This window comes from Rhopalosiphum maidis, chromosome 1, assembly GCF_003676215.2.
Source record: "Rhopalosiphum maidis isolate BTI-1 chromosome 1, ASM367621v3, whole genome shotgun sequence".
Lineage (NCBI taxonomy): Eukaryota > Metazoa > Arthropoda > Insecta > Hemiptera > Aphididae > Rhopalosiphum > Rhopalosiphum maidis.
The window spans coordinates 3,403,606-3,427,891 of record NC_040877.1 but is presented as its reverse complement, the minus strand read 5'-3'; the positions used below and the strand labels follow the sequence as shown (position 1 = coordinate 3,427,891).

General features: G+C 28.4%; 4 protein-coding genes across 4 annotated transcripts in view; 2 read left to right on the top strand and 2 right to left on the bottom strand.

Annotated features, from left to right (window-relative positions):
• Positions 1-312: 312 nt before the first annotated feature.
• LOC113561200 (leucine-rich repeat protein soc-2 homolog) lies at positions 313-2,793 on the bottom strand. The gene has a single exon (XM_026967489.2). It carries the CDS (start codon positions 2,501-2,503, stop codon positions 827-829), a length of 1,677 nt encoding a protein of 558 aa, XP_026823290.1. The 5' UTR covers positions 2,504-2,793; the 3' UTR covers positions 313-826.
• Positions 2,794-3,122: 329 nt separating this feature from the next.
• LOC113561201 (26S proteasome complex subunit SEM1-like) lies at positions 3,123-4,089 on the top strand. Its single transcript, XM_026967490.1, has 3 exons — positions 3,123-3,367; positions 3,465-3,561; positions 3,948-4,089. Exons 1-3 carry the CDS (start codon positions 3,262-3,264, stop codon positions 3,985-3,987), a joined length of 243 nt encoding a protein of 80 aa, XP_026823291.1. The 5' UTR covers positions 3,123-3,261; the 3' UTR covers positions 3,988-4,089.
• Positions 4,090-7,336: 3,247 nt separating this feature from the next.
• Positions 7,337-24,286, bottom strand: part of LOC113558816 — a 28,628-nt gene continuing 11,678 nt past the window's right edge. Inside the window, 17 exon segments of the mRNA XM_026964406.1 lie at positions 7,337-8,847; positions 9,677-9,847; positions 10,364-10,534; positions 11,062-11,261; positions 11,948-12,176; positions 12,264-12,369; positions 19,226-19,435; positions 19,497-19,578; positions 19,680-19,901; positions 20,235-20,337; positions 20,422-20,435; positions 20,437-20,943; positions 21,008-21,363; positions 21,427-21,565; positions 22,071-22,454; positions 22,523-22,721; positions 22,780-23,008. Coding sequence (XP_026820207.1) covers positions 8,574-8,847; positions 9,677-9,847; positions 10,364-10,534; positions 11,062-11,261; positions 11,948-12,176; positions 12,264-12,369; positions 19,226-19,435; positions 19,497-19,578; positions 19,680-19,901; positions 20,235-20,337; positions 20,422-20,435; positions 20,437-20,943; positions 21,008-21,363; positions 21,427-21,565; positions 22,071-22,454; positions 22,523-22,721; positions 22,780-23,008 — 3,596 coding nt within the window. The 3' untranslated portion in view covers positions 7,337-8,573.
• Positions 14,139-17,359, top strand: LOC113558889 (zinc finger protein 551-like). The gene is made up of 2 exons (XM_026964498.1): positions 14,139-14,257; positions 16,556-17,359. Exons 1-2 carry the CDS (start codon positions 14,244-14,246, stop codon positions 17,151-17,153), a joined length of 612 nt encoding a protein of 203 aa, XP_026820299.1. The 5' UTR covers positions 14,139-14,243; the 3' UTR covers positions 17,154-17,359.

Genomic DNA, 24,286 nt, shown 5'->3' with positions numbered 1-24,286 from the left:
CATGGAATCAATATTATCATCTTAAATTCTAAAACTCGCATAATTGTAAATTTTTTTTTGGTATTATGAAATATAAATCTATGTAAATATACTGACAATTTATAATTTAAAATTTAAAGTATAAGAATAATAATTATTAATTAAAGCATAATGTATTATCTACGTATTTATCTTTTGATAAATGTGTTTAACTCTAAATAAATTGTGACAACATATAGAATAGGTAGTTATATTTAACTGTACTTCCAAAATTGCTATTTATCGAATGCTTATATAAAGTTATTAAATTTAATTAATAAAATACTGAAAATAATCGGTCAAGTCCATACATTCATCATTAACAAATAAAAATTTTAACTTAATATTTAATACATACTTTATTTTAAGTTATAATATTATTGTACACAAATAAAATAGGTACCTATATACCTATTATGTATCGTTTAATAAATATTTCTTGAAAAATTATTTAATAAAACATATCACTTATTTATAAACTCTCATCTTAAAATAATTTCTCTAGAAAGAAATTATTAACACCTCTGATTTCAAATACTTACGCATGTTTGATGCAACTTATAAGAACATAATATTATTCCTACCAAAAACCCCAAGAATTAAAAATACATTTTTTCCTACTTGGTTTCATAATGGAAGTCAAAGTATAATTCACAATACTGTATAGTGATCCATTAAAATAGTTTCAATATCTGTGTTAAAATAAACCTTTTAAACACAATAACAAATATTAACAAACTTCTATTAGACTCACTGCAATATTGTGTTAGAGATATCAAATGGAAATACCACACCAGTTTAAAAGATTTCACAGAGTACGGTATGGGCCATTTACCTTGAGATAAGTCATTACTAAAGATGGACCTCCTTTGACTGCATCTCCAAGTTGACTCAATGGACAATTTTCAATTCCCAACAACTGCAATTTGGAACACAAGGCAAGTTCAAATGGCAAATGATGAAGACTTTGGTTGTCATTAATGTAAAGTGCCTCCAAATTTTCCAGTGTACCAATTTCTTCAGGTAATGTACTAAGCTTGTTTTCACCGACACTAAGGTATGCCAGATTTGTGAGATGACCAATTGCTCGAGGTAGAGATAGCAATTGGTTTGATTGTAAAATTAATTTTTGCAGTTCTCGCAAATAACCAATTTCCTGAGGTAATGTTTCTAGTTTGTTTTCTTCAAGATCAAGCACTCTGAGTTTTTGAAGATTTCCTATGGTAGCTGGCAGTCTTTTCAATAGATTGTTGGATAAGATCAACACCTCCAATGATTGAAGATATTGTATGTCATCAGGCAATTTGGTAATCATGTTTGTTGCAACATTTAGCTCCACCATATTGGTCCAAGAACCAACATCTAATGGCAGTGATGTCAAGGCATTATCTTTCATATTTAATTTTGTTAGGTAATTAGCTTTGGAAAATATCCCATAGGGTATTTTATCAATTTTGTTATGTTCAAAATTAATTGAGTCTACAGCAATAAATTGTGCAGGCCCTCCAGTAGGATATGCTGTGAAACTATTTCTAGCTAGTGTTATACTGTTCATTTCTTTTAAGTTAACAAGTAGACCATCAGGCAAACAACTTAGCATGTTACCTTCTACATTAAATTCATCCATTCGATTACAATTACTCAATGAATTCGGTAAAATTTTCAATCTGTTGTATCTTAACCCTAAACGTGTCAGAAGTGTAAGATTGCCAATAGTTTCAGGAATGTCGACAAGTTCATTATGTTGAAGGTCTAATGTAGACAATTGTATACAATTTCCTATCTCTTCTGGTAAATGTTCCAAATGATTATGTGACACATCAAATGTAATTAATCTTTCCAGTTTACCAATACCAGATGACAGTTCTTTAATTTTATTTTCTCGTAAGCTGAGCATGACTAGATTGACTAATTTACTAATGTCATCACTCACTGTACGTATACGATTGAAGCGCAAAAACAGTGTAGTTAATGTATCCAACTTATAGACAACATCTGGTACTTCAGTAAGTTTGTTGTGCCTTAAGTCTAAGACTTTAAGACTAGTAAGATTAGCTAGCGAATCCGGTAGACAGGTCAGAGAGTTTTCACTGAGTGCTAAAGTCTGCAAGTTGGTCAGACATCCAATTTCAGACGGCAAAGTGATCAATTTATTACCATACAGATACAATTCAGTCAATTGTGTAGCATCCCTAATGGTTATTGGCACTTTGGTCAATCCTGATTTACTCAAATCTAGGCGCCATTCAGAACTATCATTGCAGTTTTGAATTTCCTTTGTTGCATCTTGAACAATTTTTTTTGTATTTTCTTTTTTAGCAGTCGGCGTGTACAGTTTTTTTGAATCATGTTGCTTGACAGTCACCACTCGAGGTTTCAAGTCCGAAGCCGGACTGCTATTGATAGAACTTACCGACAACTTTTTCTCCTTCCGCATTTTGTTAGCATCGATCATCTTGACCACGTCTACTTCGCTGGACTTCATCGTTACGATATTAAATTACTATTTACAATAAATTACATGTTCAATTAACGAGGAGAAAGGAAAAACATTATGAACTTAAACGTTCACTTTAATATAAATATTATTATTTGTGTTTTTATTATTAAATAGTATACAGTTTTTCTCGGGATTTATTATTGATTATAGTTTCAGATAAAAAAAGGTCATGGGTGAGAAAACATTGGTTGCAGTTTTCCTGCCATGACTAAGCATCGAAATACTTGACCACACTGAAGAAGTTATGAATAATGAATAGTGATGCTCAACATTCGCCGCGCTGCCACTGCATACTTCGTGAAATCCACGACCCTAGATAATAAGATCGAACAACTCTTCCGTAACCGATCAAGTGAAATAATATTTCAGCTCACGTTCTTAGATTAATGGGATTAAATATTGATTAGTTAATAAAAATAAATAATTAACTAATTAACTTATTATTTTATTAATAAATCAATCAATAGGTTTAAGGTTTCAACACTGATAATATTATCATCTGTGATATTAACAACAACAATTTTGGACACCAATAAAAATGTATTTTAAGGTTAGAGGCATGACTGTTAAATTTCATTGGAGTGTAAAACAAAAACAAACTTAAAATTTCACTAGTCAGTTATCTCATTAGTCATTATCTTTTATGTTCGTAAATTCATTAATAATTGCTCTAAAGAAGCGAAAACATTGAAAATTAATAATTTAAATTTTCTGTCCAACAGTCAACCTTTTATTCATAAACCATGGGTAAATCTACCGAACCCAAATCCGACGGAGATAAGCAAAAGAATACCTTGGACATAGGTCTGTTGGAAGAAGACGATGAATTCGAAGAGTTCCCAGTAGAAGGTAAACCATTCATTACTTTTGGTAATGAATTTATGTTAATATCTTCATAATAATTGAAAACTGACTATTAAATATTTATTATTATTTTTATTTTAAGAATGGACTAGCCAAGATGAAGAAGATAAAGAGGCTAATGTTTGGGAAGATAATTGGGACGATGACAATGTCGAGGATGACTTCAGTGTTCAATTAAGGTAAATATGACTGACAATTATAGTATATTAATTCATATTGTATTGTATTAAAAATTTAGTATTTATTTTGATCCAACTATTTTAGGATAGTAAGTATATAGTAAAATAGTTAATATAAATTATGGTTATTATTTTAGTTCTATAAAAAAAAAATTAATTTATAAATTAAAAAATTTACTGTATTGCATAATAATATACTTGATACTAATGATTTTTATAAATGGAAAACTATTTTCAGTTTATATTGTATGCTTATTATTAAAAAACATTTCAAATCTGATGGTGTTTAATAGTTTTCTATGTTTTTTCCATTATTAAACACTTGATTTTAAATGCTTTTGTTTTATTATTATTTATTTTTAACACATTTTTATTATATTTTACAGAGCTGAATTTGAAAAGCAAAATATTCCTGCTACCTTTTAAATCATCTGCTGGTCCATAATGTGGTGTGTTTCGTTAAATACGTGTACAAATAAAAAATTATAATTTCATACAGTTAATATAGCATTATTACTATTTATTATATTTCTTTGTTTAATTTGTAATTTGGAATAGAATATTTTCTAAATATGTACATTTTACTAAATATAATATTATATCTTTACATTATAAAAGTATTTCCAAGTTTTTAATTAAAATGTATAATACAGTAGTCTCATTTATCCGGTCATCGCTAGTCGGATAATTTATATTTTGTACTTTAGTATTTATTTGTATATACATACACATAAATATTATATAAAAATGATTTATATCAATATCAATCTATTATAAAAAAACGTCATTACTTTTAATCTGGATAGAATTCTGTCCTATCAAGTCCAGATCAAAGGGACTGTACAGTATTTTGTAATTTCTTAATAAGTTGCTCTTGTCTATTCAAACGTTCCATATGACAAGAATATTGTTAAGAATAAGTAAATTTTAATTGAGATTCTTTATTTTTTTTTTATTATTATTAATGCAACAATTTAGAATTGTGGCTTATTTTAATTAGAAGAACACTTGTCTTCTACATAAATAATTTTATTGTGTACCCATAAATTGGTTCCCTTCAAAAGTAGAGCTTTTGCATGATAAAAGGTGTTGTCACAAATTATAACATAATGATTTGTGTAACTCATGTCAAACAATATGGAGAAAAGTGCAGTGAATTTCTTAACGCTTTCAATAATACAATACTGCTGGCGCTTAAATATGTCAACAGGCCCACTACACATTTACGTATCAGAAACAAATAATATAATTGTATCGGCTATAATTAAGTCATTATTTTAATAAACTCTGCAACTTACATAGGCTATAGACAATAAATTTTAAATTTAATTGTAATGATTAGTTTTAGTTAGAATTCATGGGCAGCATTGGAAAGTGTTAATGGTTTTATTATTATGTAAACATGGAAAAAAATTATCTTCTTAAATCATATTACCCTTTGAACACATTTTTTACAGTTAATTTATTTATGATAGACTTCATTATTTTCATATCCTTAAGGATACTTAAAACTTTTAAATTATTCTTATAATTTTTAGATAATAGACAGTATTTTATCTTACCTGCAGCTTAAAAATTAATCTATAAATTAACATACAAATCTTACCAATGTAAGCATTGTATTTTCATTTTATATTTTATGTAATAATTATTACTTACATATTTCATACTGAATTTTTTAACCATTAGTAGGTACAATACATATTTAGTGTCCACAGTATAATATAACATTTAAAAAAGACCACATTAATTTAATCCTCACCTCGTTCAAAAAATGAATTGTATTTATTATAAAATTATAAGAAATTAATATGGCACTTAACTGATTGTAAATTATTCATTTTTAAATCTTTAAGTGGACATACTAGATTGTGCATACATAAAAAGTATTTTAACCTACAGCTATAAACAAGTTATGCATATCTTAAATACATTTCTACCAAGTATCTTTGGACATTCATTGAATGTGTCTTATATCGTTTTTTCTATTTTTGCTAAAAGATCACAAGTAAGGTTATGTATATATATATATACGTGTATGTATTTCAATTAATCAAAAAAAAAAAATTATCCCAAAACAATTTTTAATTTGCTTTGTGTTATTATTTCCATAGAATTGATAGAATCACAACATTAATTGTTAAACACCTTTATAGTAAGGGTCTGCTTATAAAACTAAATATTTCATCATTGAACACTGACAGATAATGATTTTGTGTAAGTTGTATAGACATACAATTTTATTTGTTATACAAATACAATTAATTATTTAAAATATAATAAGTAATATCAAATAAATACCTAGTATCTTTATGAAAATGAATTTGTTAACTGGTATCCAAAAATTGTTTTTCAATTATCTTGCCCATCCCTGGTTGTATAATATACAATTGTAATATAAAATATTGATATGGATTATACTCTGAAATCTGTATTTATTTAAAGATGTTAGATGGTCAATGATTATACTGAAATTGGCTGCTTGGCACAATAAATATGAGGTTATAAAAAAGTTTTAAGCCCATTTTTATTAACAATTCATTAATAAACGCAAAGAACCGTGAACACAATAAAGCATTTTAGGATTACAGCTTTTTATTATTTTAACTGCAAGTAAGAATCAGGATGAATTATATAAAATGAAAATTAAGATTTGAACATAAATAATTTCTTTTCATTCTTCAGACTAATGAATAATAAGTATGAACAATAAAAAATGTGATGAATACATAAGACGTTCTGCAAAAAGAATTATACCCCACACAATATTGTGTCTGTAATTATATTATTTACATAATATTATATTTGTATACCAATAAATTAAATATTTAATAACTATTATTAGGTAGGTACTGTTATAGTAATGCTTGGCAACAAATGAAAACCTAGTAGTAATTTCTACTCAACATTGATCCAAATGAAGTACATCATAATTTTATTAATTTACAAGACTGATAATAATAATATTTAAATTTTTTTCATAAACCATTATCTATTCACTTGTAATGCATTTGTAAAATAAAGTAAAATTATTAATTTTAAATAACACCCCCCCCCCTGCCATTTAAAATTCATAGATACACGACTGTTCATCTTACTAGCTGTAAAGACAAAAATAATGTAAGCACATCAAAGTTATCTACTATCCTACTTTCTGTTATGCAAATATACCATGCGATTTTTATATAGAAATAATTTACAAAAAAGTTTTAAACTAATACTAGTTTCAAACATGTTTAAACATGAGCAAAAATAAAACACAACTTCAGAGATAGAGCGCTTCGAGTTTGTAACCACCTGGTTGTTTATAAATGATAAAAAATTATGTTATTTATTTATCTTTATTTTTTTATTCCAACAGACACATGTCATCTATTTATACATGTATTGCTCAATAATCGGTATAATCATATAAACATAATAAAATGTTTAGTAAACGTTTCTGTTTCAAACTTTTTTCAATCATGGCACATTGTTGCACTATTGATTACGATTAATATAATTTTAACAAACATACAATCATCAAGTTTGTAATAATAATGTTATACTTAATATGAAGTGATTAATGTTTAGTTTTAATATAACATTAAGTATTATATTATTATGTATTATAATTTAAAATATATTAATATATATTTTTTTAAATATGTTATACTTTAACATTGGAAAACTGGGACATAATGTAGAATATTATATTTAATTGATGCTGATACTCTGTTCATATAATTTTAATGTTTAGATGTACGGTAAATAATAACAAAATACACAAATAAAATAAAAATACCAAGTGTTTAAAAGCAGTCTTATTTGTTTAATTAAACAAAAAATAACAAAAATAAAATCTTAAAGGACCTATGATTAAAGTCTATAAACTGAAATATGATAGAAATAAAAAAAAAATGATAATTTACAACATAATAAGATATCATAAACCTTATACTTATATAAAGCAACATAATATTAATCAAAGCTATTTTTTTGCTTAAATGAAGGAATAATTATTTTCAAATATTAAGCTTGGGGATATACAAGAGCACAGTGGATAGTAAGACATACGACGTCCAGTATATAGGACATGGGTCATTCGACACACATGTTGAGACCTTTTTTGTTCATATCTGTTGCGCAAGAGCCGAACAAACAAGGTCTCAACGTCAATTAAAATTTAAAAAACAAAACAAAACAATAGTAGAAAAATGTTGTAAAAATAAAAGATATGTTCTATAATCTAAGTATTAATGTAATAGTAATACTTTTACTTTTTTTTTTTTTTATTACAAAAAGTAGTTTTCTTGTAAATAAGCATTATAAATAAGGCATCGACTCTTGTAACTAGAATATATATTAATATATACATACCTATTACTTATTAGGTATGTATAAGAAATTTAGTTAAAATTACAAGAAGGGCTATGTGTTTGAATAACAAATATTTGCATGATTTATAAGAACATAAAAATTAATTTTTCACAGTGCACAAGAACAACACAACACGACAACATATCATAAAAAGCACCTAACGACACGTCCCCCCACATAAGTGCGACTGCGGATAATAGTTTTATTTTTTGTAAAGTGCGAATTTCATTTCGTAAAAAGAAAAAAAAGACTGGTGTAAATTGTTAAGAATAAAAAAACAAAACAAAAAAATAATCAAGAAAAACAAACAAAGCAGCAAATCGACGATTGCGCTTGGACGCCTATATTATTATGATATGCACACAACATCATAACACTATCCCATAATCACGAACCGTCGGTCAATATTAATGTAATAGTTTGCAAAACATATTAAACAAAAACAAAAAAAATATACATAATATTATCGTAGTAGTACTCTATACACGGAAATAAACACAAAATACAAGGAAAATGAGACCATTAAAAACGAAAGAGAAACATATTAATAGACGATAAATTAAACGCGCAATTATAATCAAAGTCGATTATTATAATAATATCATTGCGGAATGTGCCGGGCGGCCACTATACACGACAACCACCGGTGAGTCTCACTTAGAAACCATCAGTACGGATGACCTGGGCACGAGACCTTTGCGCGCACCGCGACAACAAAGTATCCATTTGTCGTCCACGTCCAGGACGAGCTGCAACTTCTCTCCTTCGTTGAAAGACAAATGTCCGTTGTCGGCCGACAGCCGGTGTGAAAGGGTCCGCACGTAACGAACGGGCTCCCCCCTACAGGTCGTCGTCGTCGTCGTCCTATGCGATAAGCTGCTGGGTCGTGTAGCTTTCGAAGCGGACGCTGGCGGCGGTTTTCTAATTCTGAAAATTCAGAGAAACAGTCAAAGTCGGTAAATGATAATAATACTATAGGGTCTTCGAAGTTTGTAATAGAATGACCATCATTCGTTTAAAAAATCCAAAAAATTAAAATTAATTACACAAAAAAATCCGCATATTATTAACCCTAAATTATAAAAATGGTCAGTTTTTTTTAAATAATATTATATAATTATTTTAAAAATTTAACCACAACGTGGTTTTAGATTCTAAATTGAAAATTAAGATATTAGTTCACAATTAAATACACTAAATATAGAAAGATTTACCGCGAGCTTGAAGCTCACCTCCATTTTTACCTTTTTAATAATAAATTTATTCTTATACTGATTTTTGGCACTTTTAAGTATACTTAAGGACTTTAATTTTCAATTATTTAGATTTTTTTTAACTATTTAAGGAGAAGCGATATAAACTGCGGGCGACGGGAAAAGGTTAAAATTATACAAATGTATGCTTATATTCAAAATTTGAATATCTATGTTATTGAGCATTACTTTGGGCACATAATAATATAATTTTAAATCAAACAAATGTTTGAAAAATTCCTTTTTATGTTTACAATTCTATTATTTTAAATATATTTATAATTAGTAAGTTATTTAAATTATTATTATTATTTTATTATTTATTAGCTTAATAAAACCTCCGTCATCTATAAGCTCTAGAACCACTAAGTTTCACGCTACTCCGCTGTTTATACAATTGATTAAATTATACAATCCCTCCCCAACCTATCACAGAATTTAAAATCGCCAAATAAGTAATGTACGTTATATAGTAGGCGAGTATAATAGTGGTGTACACCGACCTGTTAGAAGTGTGTTCGATTTTATTGTTGGTATTGCCAGACGGTGATGTCGGGGAATCGGCTCTGTAAGTGGCCGTCATCGGACGCTTACTGTTGCTGAATGCATCGGGACCAGGTTGTTGGACCGGCGATAAAACTGGCCGTGGTATGCGTGACTTGACAGCGGCTCTCCTGTGTAGGGCGAAATCGATGATTCGATTAAACATTTTTTTAATAGATAGCAGTTTGACTTTGACAACTGCTTTTGATGCATAAATATGCTTTTTAAGTTTTTATGTTATTACACGAGTTTGGCATCTCCTTCAGCACAATATTTATTTTCTGTCTAAGACTCACAAGCAACATAATTTATAAAAAAACATTCAAGTAAAATCAGTTTTTATGATTTTTGTGTAATTTTAGAAAAATTAACCTATTAAAAAATTGTAGAGGATAATACTATTGAAGGTTTGACAAGTCCACGATAAGATTTTAATATGTGTGTTTAACGCAGTTCAACAATGAATTTATCAAAAACGTAGTTGATAGTTAATACTATTAAAACGTAATGAAAATATTAAACAATTGTTCAAAAATCCAAACATCAGTGTAGCATTTATATCATTATTCATTATCAATATGTAGTTACTAGGTATACACTAATCAGTACGCCAGTAGCAGGTAAAAAATGTATTACAATATAAATACCTAGCGCTCGTCGACTCGCCCCGAGGTCCATCAAAATCAGGGGTGTCTAACGTCAGGTCCTTGGTGCTAAGCAGCTCCCATTTCATCTGAAGCCGTCTGAACCGCTGTCCTTTCACGGGCGTCTCCTTGATGCCGTCACTGCTACTGTGGCAAAGCTCGGTCGTTTCCGGTCTGTTACGAACATATCAGCCATACAAATTATGCAAACCGAATCATATAAAAGAGACAGGAGAGGAATTGAAGTTTGAAAAGATCAGAAATGTCTAAACATTTCATGGCACTATATACTATAATTTAGAAGTAATCGCGAGAATGGAAAAACTTTAAATATCTAATAATCAAATCATTGACCTCTCCTTCTCACCATGTCGTTGCACCTAAACTGAATTGTCTTATTACTATTATAAGGCTAGAAAAAAGTTAAATATCGTTATAAAATCCGTTGTTTTAATTATTTTAAAATTTAAATTTGAATTGTTTTGAAATAAGCAATTAAGTTTCACTGTTAAAATGTTATTTTATTTGTTAAAAATACGTCTTCACGCAAAAATTTATATTGAGGTTCTGATGTAAAAATTAAAACTTAACTTTTCTTAAAATGTTATACTTTCACTTTCCTAGTATTACATTATATTTTATTCTTAGTTTAAACTGTTTAAACGATTATTCTTATATTTTAGTATATATACTACACTCACTGGATCCTCTCGTCAATATTGTCCAGCCGTTCGAAGGCCGTTGCCAGCTTAGAACCCATGTGCACGCCACTCCAACGTTTGCTAGCCGTACCCGCGACGTCTACCGTTGTTTTAGCGGCTGAATCGACGTACGACCTAGGCCTGGAAGTTTCGTTTTCCAACGTCCGCGCGGTTTTTTTCAGTAACCACGACGTCCGGTTCTGTGTTTATTTTTGAAACAAAAAATACGAACGTTATTTACGAAACAATATACTCTTGTCAGTGGCGTAATTAGAGATTTTTCTCGGGCCCTCGGGGTATTTTATTAGTAAAATAAGGTTTTGGAGTGATCTATCCCACTCACAGGCACTTTTACGGGTAGGGGGGGGGATAAACCCCATGAAATAATTTCGAGTAACGAGGAATAAATTTTTTTATTATATTGTGGTACAATTTGTATTGCTATATTTTGTAACCCCCCTGAAATTGTATTTTGTATACGTGCTTGCTCACTCATTACCCTTTAATTACGCCCCTGATACTTGTATGCATTGAAGACAATATAGTAATATTTTATTTTTTTATCGCTGACCAACAATAATGTATAAAGAATTAAATGTACTTCAATAAAATTTTAAGTAAATTTGATTTAGGCTTTTTTTTCATCAATCGTGTTGTGTGGAATCATTTCAGATCAATTTCAGGAGAAAAAAAACAATAATAATTCGTTAGTAACATATTTGAAAACCATATAAACAAAACGCTAATGTTAAAATAATTCCATTAATAATTATGATAAATTACCAAAATCACATTTCCAAAAAAAGTTTTATAAAATTGCGTTGTTGGCTTACGATAAAAAGAAATACACAAATTATACGAAAATTGGTTGGCAGAAAACACTTGCGTTTATGTTGGATAAGCTTTCGTGGAGTTTTCGACATTCGTACAATGGATCGAAAGCGGGCCTGTACTTGGCCAAAGGTCTGGCGGAAGCAATCAAACGATCCACGAGATCCCTGTGTAAGGTGCACCCAAAATTGGCGCGGACAAATAGCGCGTTCCGGTTATAGTATTTTTGCCATACAGATTCGCGAGTTCTCATATAGCTCAACCAAGCGTCCAAGCCTCCAACACTAAAACGAATATATTACATATTACAATATTAAGATATTTTTTTTTTACGATAATACGTTTCGTTTTTAAGTTTTATCGATGCTCACTTTAACAGGCCGAAAATAAATGCATTGAACTTCATTACACCCTCGTTGAGTGCCAGTTCATTGTTGACCTTTGCCGTCAGTTCATTGAGCGCTGAAGAAAGAACACCTAAAACAAATAATAAATATATAAATAGATATGTTTAAATCAGACAACCCAAAATCATTTGCATTTAAGTCATAGTTGTAATACTGTATTACTGTAAATGCATTATAAATTTATAAATTAATGTTGATCCATTTCCAATTTCTCCAAGGGAAAGAGGATTACTACATCTCTCAACAGTATTCTAAAATATTTTTATATAACCATGTAATTCTTTTGTATATGAAGAAGTTTTAAACTAAAATCGTCTTATATATGTACTGTATACATAAACGTTACAAACCTAGTTGAGCTTTGAGGACAAGGACAGCCTATTATTTCACTATAAATATTAGTAATAAGTCTTGAATTTATGTTAAATATATATAAAGTAAATGTATATATGCATGTATATAATTGTAAGATGTAAAACTAACATGGGTTTTTCATCTCATGCTGTAGCAACTTTGGCTATGGAGCTATGGTTCATGATATAACTTAAAATTTGTTAATTTTGTCAATTAGTATTTTAGTAAGAAAAAGCGATTTATTGTTGCTATATTATATACCTAATTAATAACAAACGTGTTTAGAATAAAAAAACTAATGAAAATAGATTACGGCAGTTGATATGACGAGATATATATTCTAAACTTAAAAAAAATAAATGAAAAAAATAAAATATATTAATTAATCGCTTAAAACAGTTAAAACCAAGTTTCTTCATATCTATTGTCGACTGTATTGACTGTATCTAATAGATTAATATGATAAACATTGACGAAATTGTATTTACTATTTTCCATATTATTGCTTATTAAACTGTTAGAATGTAAATGTACCAATACCTAAGAGTTGATTTAAAAATTTATATTTCATATTGCATGTCTATTAGTTATAATATACTTATACTAAATAATTCTAAATTTAACTATTTAATATTACATAATACATAATACAGAATCGTTGTAATTAACGAAATAAATATCAAAACGAGAATTAACAAAATGCGGGTAGAAGTGTCATTTATGATTAATCATTATATGGGTGTATCCATATTATATTTTTACGTTAAAATAATGGATAACGGATTGTATAGATAACATAAAATTGTTTAATATTAGTTTTACTTATGACTTTTTGAACGACACCAAACGTTAGATTAGTACAATCTTAAGTTAACCATAACAATTTTTTGTTTGTTTCCTTTTGAAAATGAGAATAAGTATTATTTTTATTTTTTATTTTATAGTATGTCCACAAAAAAAAAAATAAATAGAAAATAAATAATAATAACACAATTAAGATCGGATAAAATAGATCTATCGATTATACCATAAGATACGACCAATAAAACCTAACCTACTGTTTGTTTTTAAGTGACTGATTACAAATTATTTATGTATATAATAGTATTACTCTTCATTGTCGATAACGAGTAATAATTTAGCATTTTTGACGATCGACATATAATGGTAACAAATTAATAACATAATAATATAATATATTATTACACCAAAAGGCAGCGCTATCCGCAATAATCTATTTATTATTATTATATCTAAAAACATCCCGATGATTACCAACAGAATAGAGACTAAAATAGAAATAAATCGATGCGGTAGATATAATAATTTATTATTATATTGATAAAGACAATAAAGTATAAATCGGTTCCTGTAGCGGGGTAAAGTCTAATAAATTTGTAATTACTGATAAACAGCTGAGCACGATCCTCTGTCTGCAGACCATTATAAATTTAAACCAAACGTACTCAGCTCACATATTGTAGTCATGAGTTTCACCTAGCGGACGTAGCGAAACGTCTGAGTCGACATTCCACCTCTTCAGGATAGCGTTGTTCGAAGAAATCCAAATCATTACCACGACAGATTGAGATGTCTAACGGCCAGTAAGTGTTATAATATTTCAATACACTAGCAAGGAAATTATTATTTTACTAAACATTTTTAAGCTAATTGTACGATTTATTTATTTAACAAGATGTTTGTTTTATGATCCTCTATTTTTGTTAGATTTCAAATTTATTTTTATTTAATAGATTATTAATTTGGAAAACCTGTGTTCAACCATAACATGATATTTATCATTTTTATATTTATTATAAGATATAGACGTTTAGTTTTTTGATATTTCATGTTAACTTTTTACTAAAGCATTTGGGAATCTAAAGTAAGTACTATGAGAGTTTTAGGGCAACCGTTTTGCAAGTATATAGACAAAAATATGTTTATTTGAATTAATATTATTAGTATTATTGGACTAATAATACTGCTATAAATTTATTCATTTGGATATAGAAAAAAAAATACTTGTAGCTAACAATTTATGCTTAATAACAATACCAAAAATATAATAGTAAAATATATTTTGTTACATGCAGGATCGGACTCATAGGCGCGCATTGACACCCCTCCTCTCGACATTTTTTAATTGGAGTTATAAAATTTAAAGCAGAAGAAGGGGGACGTATTAAAACTGATGTTATTAAAATAAAATGTAATTTTTTTTAAATATTTTAAATTTACGCGAAAAAACTTATAATATAACAGCCTAGATATTAAACAAAATTCAAAAAAAAATATTGAAACTATCTTAGAATTACACAATAGATTCAAGAAAAACTATTAATTAAAAAGGCTCAAAATTATTGTAGATATCTCCCAAAGATCAAATCTACGCACACCTATGATCGTATTAAGAGAACGAAGCCAATGCACTATTGGGTGGCAAATAAAAAAATCCAGATTTTGTAAATAAATATTTTTTTAATGTATTGTAAATATCTCTTAAATATTTCAAGAATTCGAAAATCCCTAATGCTACGCTTAAAAAAATTCTCAATCAATTGTGTGAATTTGTTACATTAAAAGAGATAGCTCTAAATAACAGTAAAAGTTAACAATTTTATGTAAGGGTCTATCTTTGTGTGTATATATTATAAGGAGGTTTACGTCTTTTCTACTTTAACACTAAACGTTGTTTTTCGGTACCTAGTAAAAATAGTATACTGACTCACTTTTTTTACTATTTAATTTTTATTTTATTATCTCTACGTAATCAAAAAACGCCGACGAACAATATTAAATAAAAAATGTATCAAAAATATTTACTAAATGAAATCTCTATTTGCAATTTTTGATTATTATAATATAAACAGTATATTATATAATAATACAGTACAATCAGAGCTACACTAAGAAGGTGAGGGAGCAACCGAGCAAAAGGGTCTTCAAATTAAAAGATACATTTATAATTTTTTTGTAATTAATTTGCTTAAAAATTTTATATCTATATTAAATATTTCATTAGAAGAGTTCAATGAAAACCCCAATAATACACATGGATTTTATTAACTGATTACAAACAAAGGAAATAGACAATGGGAACAACATTAAATACTAACTTAAATATTTAAAATATAAAAATTCTAATGTTTGTGAAGAAAGGTATTTTTATAAAGAGTCAACAATTATATTTCACGGTCAATGATCATCATTAAGGCTAGGAATTTGTGTAGCATTTGCATTTTTTTCATAGCACTCCAGGACATAGTTAATCAAATACAAAATCCATTTCATACGTTATTGAGTTCAAATAAACTGTAATTTGAAAACTAAATTGTATTAGGTGTTTTAAGAATTAGTTCAAAACAATATACAAAAACTTGTTCATTAATAAGTTATTTTTCGATTTTAAAAATTATTTTCAGCTGAACTTTTATATTCTAAAGTCATCTTTTAGTAACATTTTCATAGTTAAAATACATTTTTTTGTAGCATTATTTCTAATTTTTTAATGCTTTTATTGTAGATTTTCAATGCATCATTTTCCTAGCCCTAGTTATCATTCTTCATTAGCCAACGTAAAATTATTAGCTTTACAAATATAATATGAAAAAAATTAAGTTACCGGAAATATAAATTGGATAAATCTAGTTACTATATTTTTAAAACTTATAGCCAGGAAAAAAATATTTGTATAAGTTTTATAATATGGTATAACGTCGTATAAATCATTATTATTATTATTATTATTATTATTAAATAATTTTAAAATTTTTTTTAAAACACCCACTGTGTAAAACGGATCATGACCCTTCCCCACGAAAAAAATCCTGCGCCGGCCACCAATGATCACCACCACTAATTCGGGGATGGAAATCAAACGATCGTTTCGTCATTCGCAGGGCACAACAGATTCGGTGGCATCACCAAAATCAGCCACAACAACCGGAACCACAACAACTTTTGCAGCGACCAGTACAATCACCGGAACGACGGCGATCGGTCACCAGGAAGAGGAATTTGGAGTGCGCTAGGGATTTGGAATGCGACAGGTGTGCGCGGATGTTCCCAACCAAGAGGTTCATAGCCCAGCACTTGGCGCCGGACAAACGTAAATGCCAAATGTGCTGCAAACGGTTCCGACACGTTAGCAACCTGGTGAACCACGTGCGCGTGCACACGGGCGAAAAGCCGTACACGTGCGCAGTATGCCGTAAGTCGTTTGCACAGGTGGGAAACCTCCGCACGCACGTCCGCGGCGTCCACTCCGGCCACACACCGTTCGAGTGCGACGTCTGTGGCCGGCAGTTCACGCAAATGGGCAACTTGGCCACGCACAAACGCGTTCACGACGCTGACAAGCCGTATGCGTGTAACGAGTGCCGGTTGTCGTACTGCCAACAATACCAGTTAGTTAGACATCAAAAGAAACACCGCGAATCCGTTTCTCGTGGTCCTTTGCCACCGGAAACAGCTTTCCCGCTATCTCAGCGCCAGTAAAAGAATCGCGGTTAATTGGTCATCATCATAATCACTAATCAGTATTATTATAATTATCAACAGATCACGGCGTACGTCTCACTCCCGAAGGTCCGGAAAAAAAGTTAAGACGCGCAACTTATTATAATATAATATAAAAAATAATAATAAGTATAAAATGTATCCTATTACTAGATTCTGTGATCATACATTATTTTTATGTTATTCTACGAACAGGTGTCTTAAATACTGAACAGTTATTTTAGTATTATTTATTATATATTACACTTAAATACTTGTCGTTTTAAGCCACCACGAACAAGTAAACAAAGTTAAATTTACATTTATCTTAGATTTTTAATTAAAAATATATCTTTGTTTGTTTTACATTTATACACTTGGTTTTAATTATTCTAATTTTAAGAAAAACATCAACACCCGCATTCCTACATAATTTGACATGGTATTTACATAATGAAAATATAAAAATAAATTTAAAAGTAGTTTTGTTTTTGTACAATACATTCATTAAAATTTAAAACCTTAAGTACGTATATTATTCGTAAAAATACTATAGGATTTATAACAATAGTTATAACTTTATAAGTAAATTTAATACAGATAGAACGAATATGAGAATATATAATACTATGTTAAGTTTAAGAGTAAGTAAAAAGGTATATACACAGTTCGATACTTATAGTTAGATATTACATACGTACAAATAATCACCCACACGTGTCTTGAGTTCTTTACATGTCTTTAAGTTTTCAAAAAAATAATAATTCACAAATAATTATTTGTCGTTAGTAAATATTATATTATGTATAACACTATATCAAAATAAACTATAGAAACAACATTATTTGTATCACTTTTTATCAATGACGTATAAACATTATGCCATACAACATAAATTATACCGCGTCTATGCAATGTGCTCATAACGAATAGGAACATTAAAATATGTTATTTTATTATCTGATTGTCCCGATCATAGTTGTACAATTATAGGAGGAAGATCTAGTGTCGAATACTAAATGTGTTGACGACCTGGCACCTGGGTCAAGAGTAAGTTACATATTTATGTACACAGCGAAATATAAAGATTTAGATATGTCAAAAAACTCATTGTATTGTTAGAATTATATATTATACATTATAAATTATAATGTAAAATGCCATTTTGTTAAAGATCGGTATGTTTATGAAACTTTAAGATAATATTTCAAACCACTAGGTTAGGTTAGGATCAATTCAATTGGTCAACAACTCGTACTAAATTATCTTGTTGTTTAAGGGATTAATTTTAACCAATAAGTTAAGGGCTATATATTTTCTAAGCACAGAAGAATACTGAAAAATTAAGTTTTATACATATTTTAATTCCACTGTAATATTATACTTCAATATTTCCCAAATAGTGGGTAGCAGAATTTAATGAAATTCTCATATTAAATTTTATAATTTATCTTTTCGTTTGATAATTTGATATAATTAGTAATTATATTTTAATGATTACATTTTTGTTACAAATTAACGCTTCAATTTTATCATAAAATTCTATGTGGTATGTGGACATTCATATGTATTTTATTTTTCCTTTTTTTACACAATGATAAATGTAAAATATTTTGGTGGGTCACAAAGGGGAAAAATATTTATTACCTGGCCAGCTCAAACAAGAGTTTGGGAAATGCTGTTATACTTTATTCTAACATTTTTCTCAACACCATTAATATTTTTTTTTCTGCATTTTGAGAGCCTTTATACTTTGAACTCTTAAAAAATGTTGAGAGATGGCTAACTCATTATACCTATGACCATTATTCATATTAATATTATAATGATTTAAATAACAATTATTAAATCATGACCAATCAGTTTGAATTAAAATATTAAGTTAGTTATGCTATGCTGTAGTTCTAGTGCAGTGGTGGCCAAACTTTTTTTACCGCGGGCCTTTTTTTTATGTAAATATAAAATATTATAGTTTTTTCGCAGGCCAGATATTAAATGATGGCGGACCATAGTTTGGCTACCACTATTCTAGTGCAATGAAATTATGGAAAAATTAACAAAAATTAACTAACCTTGTTGAGATGAAGCTTCTATCACTTGCCATACAGAGTTATTAACAGAACCAAAAGATGTTTCTAAAACTGATTTAAGATTTTCACTGAACAATGCATATAGAGCTGGACAAAGAACATCCAGGACAATTGTATGCAAATCTTCTGTATAGTCATTGTCCAGACAAAATGTTATTTTTTCAGCACCAAAACAACAATTTTTTACTAGGTCTACAAAAATAAATTGTTAATTAGATAAAATTGTAGTAAAAACTTTTTTAATAAAATATACCTTTTTTATGTGTTATAGAATCTGTCAATTTATTTATTTCACATCCTTCAAATCTATCTATGTTATCAGTTCCTTTCTTTGCCTAAAATAAATATTGAATAATAATATATAAATACATTAATTATAATTATAAGTTACAATAAATATAATATTTTAATTGTGTATTGTATAAGATAATATTACCTGAATAGTTATTTGATTAGGTGAATTAGGCGGAGTGTGATGACCACTGGCACGGTTTAAATATTTATTGACTTGTGCTTTTAAATTAATACGAGATTGTTTATTTTGTCTTAACAATGAGTCTAATCGTTTAGCTTCATCAACACATGGATTAGGACTGTCACAGTTACTCCCTGAACATTCAACTCCTTCATCTTCAGAAGTACCAACATCAGAACCAACCTTAAAAAAGTATTTTTGTTTTATCATTAGAAATATTTGCACACAGCTTAAGACAAACAAATCAGAATTTATTTTTTTATTAAAAATTTTTATGCACATTATTAATCTGAATATTTTGATAAAGAAATAGTAAATTCATAAATAATTATTTATTATATACATATTATATTTAATATTATATTATAAGCATTTATTAAATTTGGAAAAGCAGAATAGTGCTATACAATTGTATACAATTAAGTACAATAATATTGTAAAATCAATACATTTATTGTTTCGCTCAGTATTTAAAAATTAATCTTTTATTAAAAGCTATAATATGCTATTACTTACAATAGGAGTGATATTAGGAATTATGGTCAACTGTGATGGAAGAGAACGTCTCTTGTTTTGCTGTTCTTGAAATGTTTCTGACTTCATGTCATACATACTAAATCTATAAAAAATAATTATTTTTAGTTTCAACTAAGCTATTCAAGTATACAATAGATCAATAGTAATATATTGCATGAAAATTTACCTTTTTGGCACTTCAGTGTATAGGTCTTTTCTGTTCATTTTTAATGGGAATCTTTGAGTTAACTCGACCTACAGGTGGTTTTTGATGTTGACTAAAATCATCATATTGATAAACGAACATGTTATCTTTTTTATCAACTGGTTTAAATGCAATTTGGCAAAATGATGGTTCTTTAATATCAAAATCAATGTGTTTAAAACGATCCTTAAGCTCAGGAGTCTTGGATAAAGCTATAGACACATTCCGTGGTAACAGCAAAGCCAGTGAATCCCAATCACTAACATGGTCAAATCCTTTAGCACAGATTGATTTTAAATCAAATGAATTTTCTGCTGATGATGGTTCATGTACAGGTGTAGTGTTAAGTTTTTTGCTTTCAACTTCAGGAGATGGCATGGGTGAAAATTTTTGAGGTACAAGAAATACATTGTTTATATCCAATGCAGCTTTAGGATTCTGCAGAAATGAGAGATCTGGTAATGTATAACTAGGAAACATCACATAAACAGGACTATTCTTACACTAATAAACAAAATTAAAATTAAATTAAATTAAACAATAATATTTATTTAAAATATGAGCGTACCTTGATTTCTGGTTTTGGACTGCTTATTTCATCTAATGATGAAGTTTGCATACTCTTATTTAAACTAGAACCCTTCCATAAATGCTTGCTAGGTATAATAGATGAATTGTTGGACCCATTATTGTTACTTACACGTCTGTTACTTTCAGTTTTTTCATTCTCACACATTAGACTATCTTCCAAATCATTTTTACTGGGTTCAGTTACCTCAGCAGTAGCATCATTATCGCTAATTACTAAGCTACCGTCTGACTGACGATTTTTCTTTTGACTAATAAACATTTTGACAAGGCTGAATTTAGCACTATCTGTTTGATCTTTAATACCAGATACATCGTACAGCTTAGCTCTACTTTCTATAAATTAATAAATAATAAATATTTCTTAAAATTATTCAATAAAAGGTTATAAAATATTACCATTTCCTCCTTCAGATTGCGTAGATTTGACTAGATAGTCATAATGACTTTTCTTTTGCTTTAACCATAATAGCCTTAATGGCATTAGGTCAGGTAAACTTTGTGTCTTTTCATTCACACTTGATGATAAACTTGTATGCTATAAAGAATAAAATAAAAGTTAATAAACCCCAATATATTAGTGAGTACACATACAGGGCAAAATGTATGTTATGGAAAAGTAAATTCAATTGTATTCTATATTTATTTTAAACATTAGCAATAGCCAACAGACAACATAAAGTTGGGTTTTTAATGTAACAATTTTTACAGATATGAATGTTCTAACTTTGAGGTTTGATGATAGGTTAATTCATTATAATATTTTAACTAACACAAAAATGTTTTATGTTTATAAGACAATACATGCAGGTTTGGAATTGTATTAACTTAAATATTTACTATGATAAAAACATAGATCTATACTCAGTCTTATATAAGATTAACCCTAAGCGGTATGGGTATATTTAACGAACACCGAATTCCGCACTCTAGATTGATTATTTCAACAATCACCTAACTTAAATTTAATTAAAGCAATTTTTTGAGCATGGACATTAAATGTAATATTAATACAAAAAAAGTTTAAACAACCAAATTAATACCTCTTTAACTTGTTGAGTGCAATTGGTGGTTGCTGAAGTGGTACATTTTTTTAACTTATTCCATGTGGTAAAAGTAGTATCTGAAGATATCATTGGAACACTGACTGGAACACTTCCATCACTTGACCATGCTTCACCTGAACCAGTATTACGACTCTCTCCTGTACTCATAGCTTCACTATTTTGAAATTCTTCCGAAACACCCATGGCTGGTTCTTCAAAAGCAATTGTATAGTTATGTTTATTATTGGCCTTACATGTGATTAACATGTCATCACTACAATCTAATGAATCAGTGCTAAATGTTATGAATGGATTCGGTGATTGTTCTTTTACAGGAGAGAATAGCTGTTTATTTTTACAAAATGATTCAGTTGATACATTCTGAAATAAAATTAGTTATTTAACAAATTAAGTAATACTAAATAATCAATAATTGATTTTATTTATACTTGTAAATCTTGACCACACATAGATGGCAATGTACTGAGTATATTGTGTATATCTTCAGTTTTCAGATGTTCCATGTCTACTTGAGCCAAATTAACATCCAAATCTCTAGAAACTTCTTCATAACATGGAATATTATAATTTTCTGATATAGATGATAGAATACTTGTGTGATGGTTAAAATTGTCCGAATCACGATACCTAAGTGAACATAATTTAATAATCAAATAATTACAAAAAATAAATGCATGAGATTTACCTATAATCGGCAAACCATTGGTAATCTGAATAATCTTGGAAGAAATCTGCATTATCTTGAGATGATGCATTACTTCTATATGAACTTAAGGTGGCATCTAGCACTTCCAAATTATTGGAATTGCAGTCGCCTTGACTGGCAGCAAACACCTCAACCATTGCAGATTTTTGAAGAACACTGCAATATGTGGTAGAAGATAAACCTAATATAGAATCTGTAAAAAAAAACACTAAGTTTTAAAAATTAAGTGCATTCACCGAGGAATAGTAAAAAGATTAGAACATGAACTAATTTTTAATATATTGAATTTGGGACTCTTAACAGTATAAGACAAATGGTTGGCAGCAGTATATGTTTAAATTTAGTGAACAAAAACAGATGCTTGCCAGTTGCCAGACTTGCAACAGGGTGACAGAAATACATACACAAAGACCTACAGTTAAACACAGATTTTATACTCATATTTTAATGCACGGTAATGAATACACTAGAAGAATCTAAAGATTATAAATATATAAATGTATAGTTATAATTATTTATCCAAATTCTTAAATTACCTATGATCAATTAAATCTAAGACATAAATTAAACATGATGAATGATAATATAGATAATATTTATAATTTTTAATTGTGTTTAGATAAGTTTAAACTAATAGCAAAAAATAGATTCTAAAGAACACAAACTAAATATATTTGTTGCAGACAATACATGTGGGCATCACATTCTCTTAAGAACTAATTTAAAAAAATGATTATTTTAAATATACAATAATAAATCATAAAAATATTCCTTTTTTTCCTTTGTAAATCACTACATGGGGACCAAACTGTTTTCACATTGCTTAGCCCCAATATAATAATATATAAAAATAACCCTGTACCCTTTCATATATACTATTATTTATACCTACATATTATTATTTGTTTATTTATTTATAAAATAAACGCCAATCGGCTTTTACAATGGTAATAACAAAGTAGAAGTAACAAATAGTAAGTAAGAAAAATGGAGTATAAACATAATAGTGTAGCATAGTGGAATAAACATAATAGAGTATATACTAAAAAGAATTATATTATATTAAATAATATTAATTTATACTAATAAATTTAGTAGATATTGTAATACTCTAGTCTCTCAAGTCTCTGATAATAGTAATATAACTATGGAGCTAAAATTAAATAATATAGAGTCGAGTTATATGAAAAATTGATTAATACAATAGTTCAATAAAATTTAATGGACCAATCATGGGTCACTAAATCATGTAAATCATTATTAATTTGTTAAATGTTTAGTATTTATTCAACCAGACATAAGTATATAATAAAATTTATAAATTATACAAAAGTTCTTTGATATATGAATATGATATATTAGGTACAATGTTATGTACTATAGGTATCCCTATCCGCATATTATATAATCTTTGATAATAATATGCAAAATCAGATTATAAAATGGCATAATAATATTTTGTAAATTGATAGATAATAACGAGGAT

Bases quoted from the DNA above. Each gene is read 5' to 3' on its own strand.
- LOC113561200 (XM_026967489.2), bottom strand. From the start codon at position 2,503: ATGAAGTCCAGCGAAGTAGACGTGGTCAAGATGATCGATGCTAACAAA.
- LOC113561201 (XM_026967490.1), top strand. From the start codon at position 3,262: ATGGGTAAATCTACCGAACCCAAATCCGACGGAGATAAGCAAAAGAAT. The intron at 3,368-3,464 runs GTAAACCATTCA...TTTTATTTTAAG, and splicing joins CGAAGAGTTCCCAGTAGAAG to AATGGACTAGCCAAGATGAA. The intron at 3,562-3,947 runs GTAAATATGACT...TATATTTTACAG, and splicing joins GACTTCAGTGTTCAATTAAG to AGCTGAATTTGAAAAGCAAA.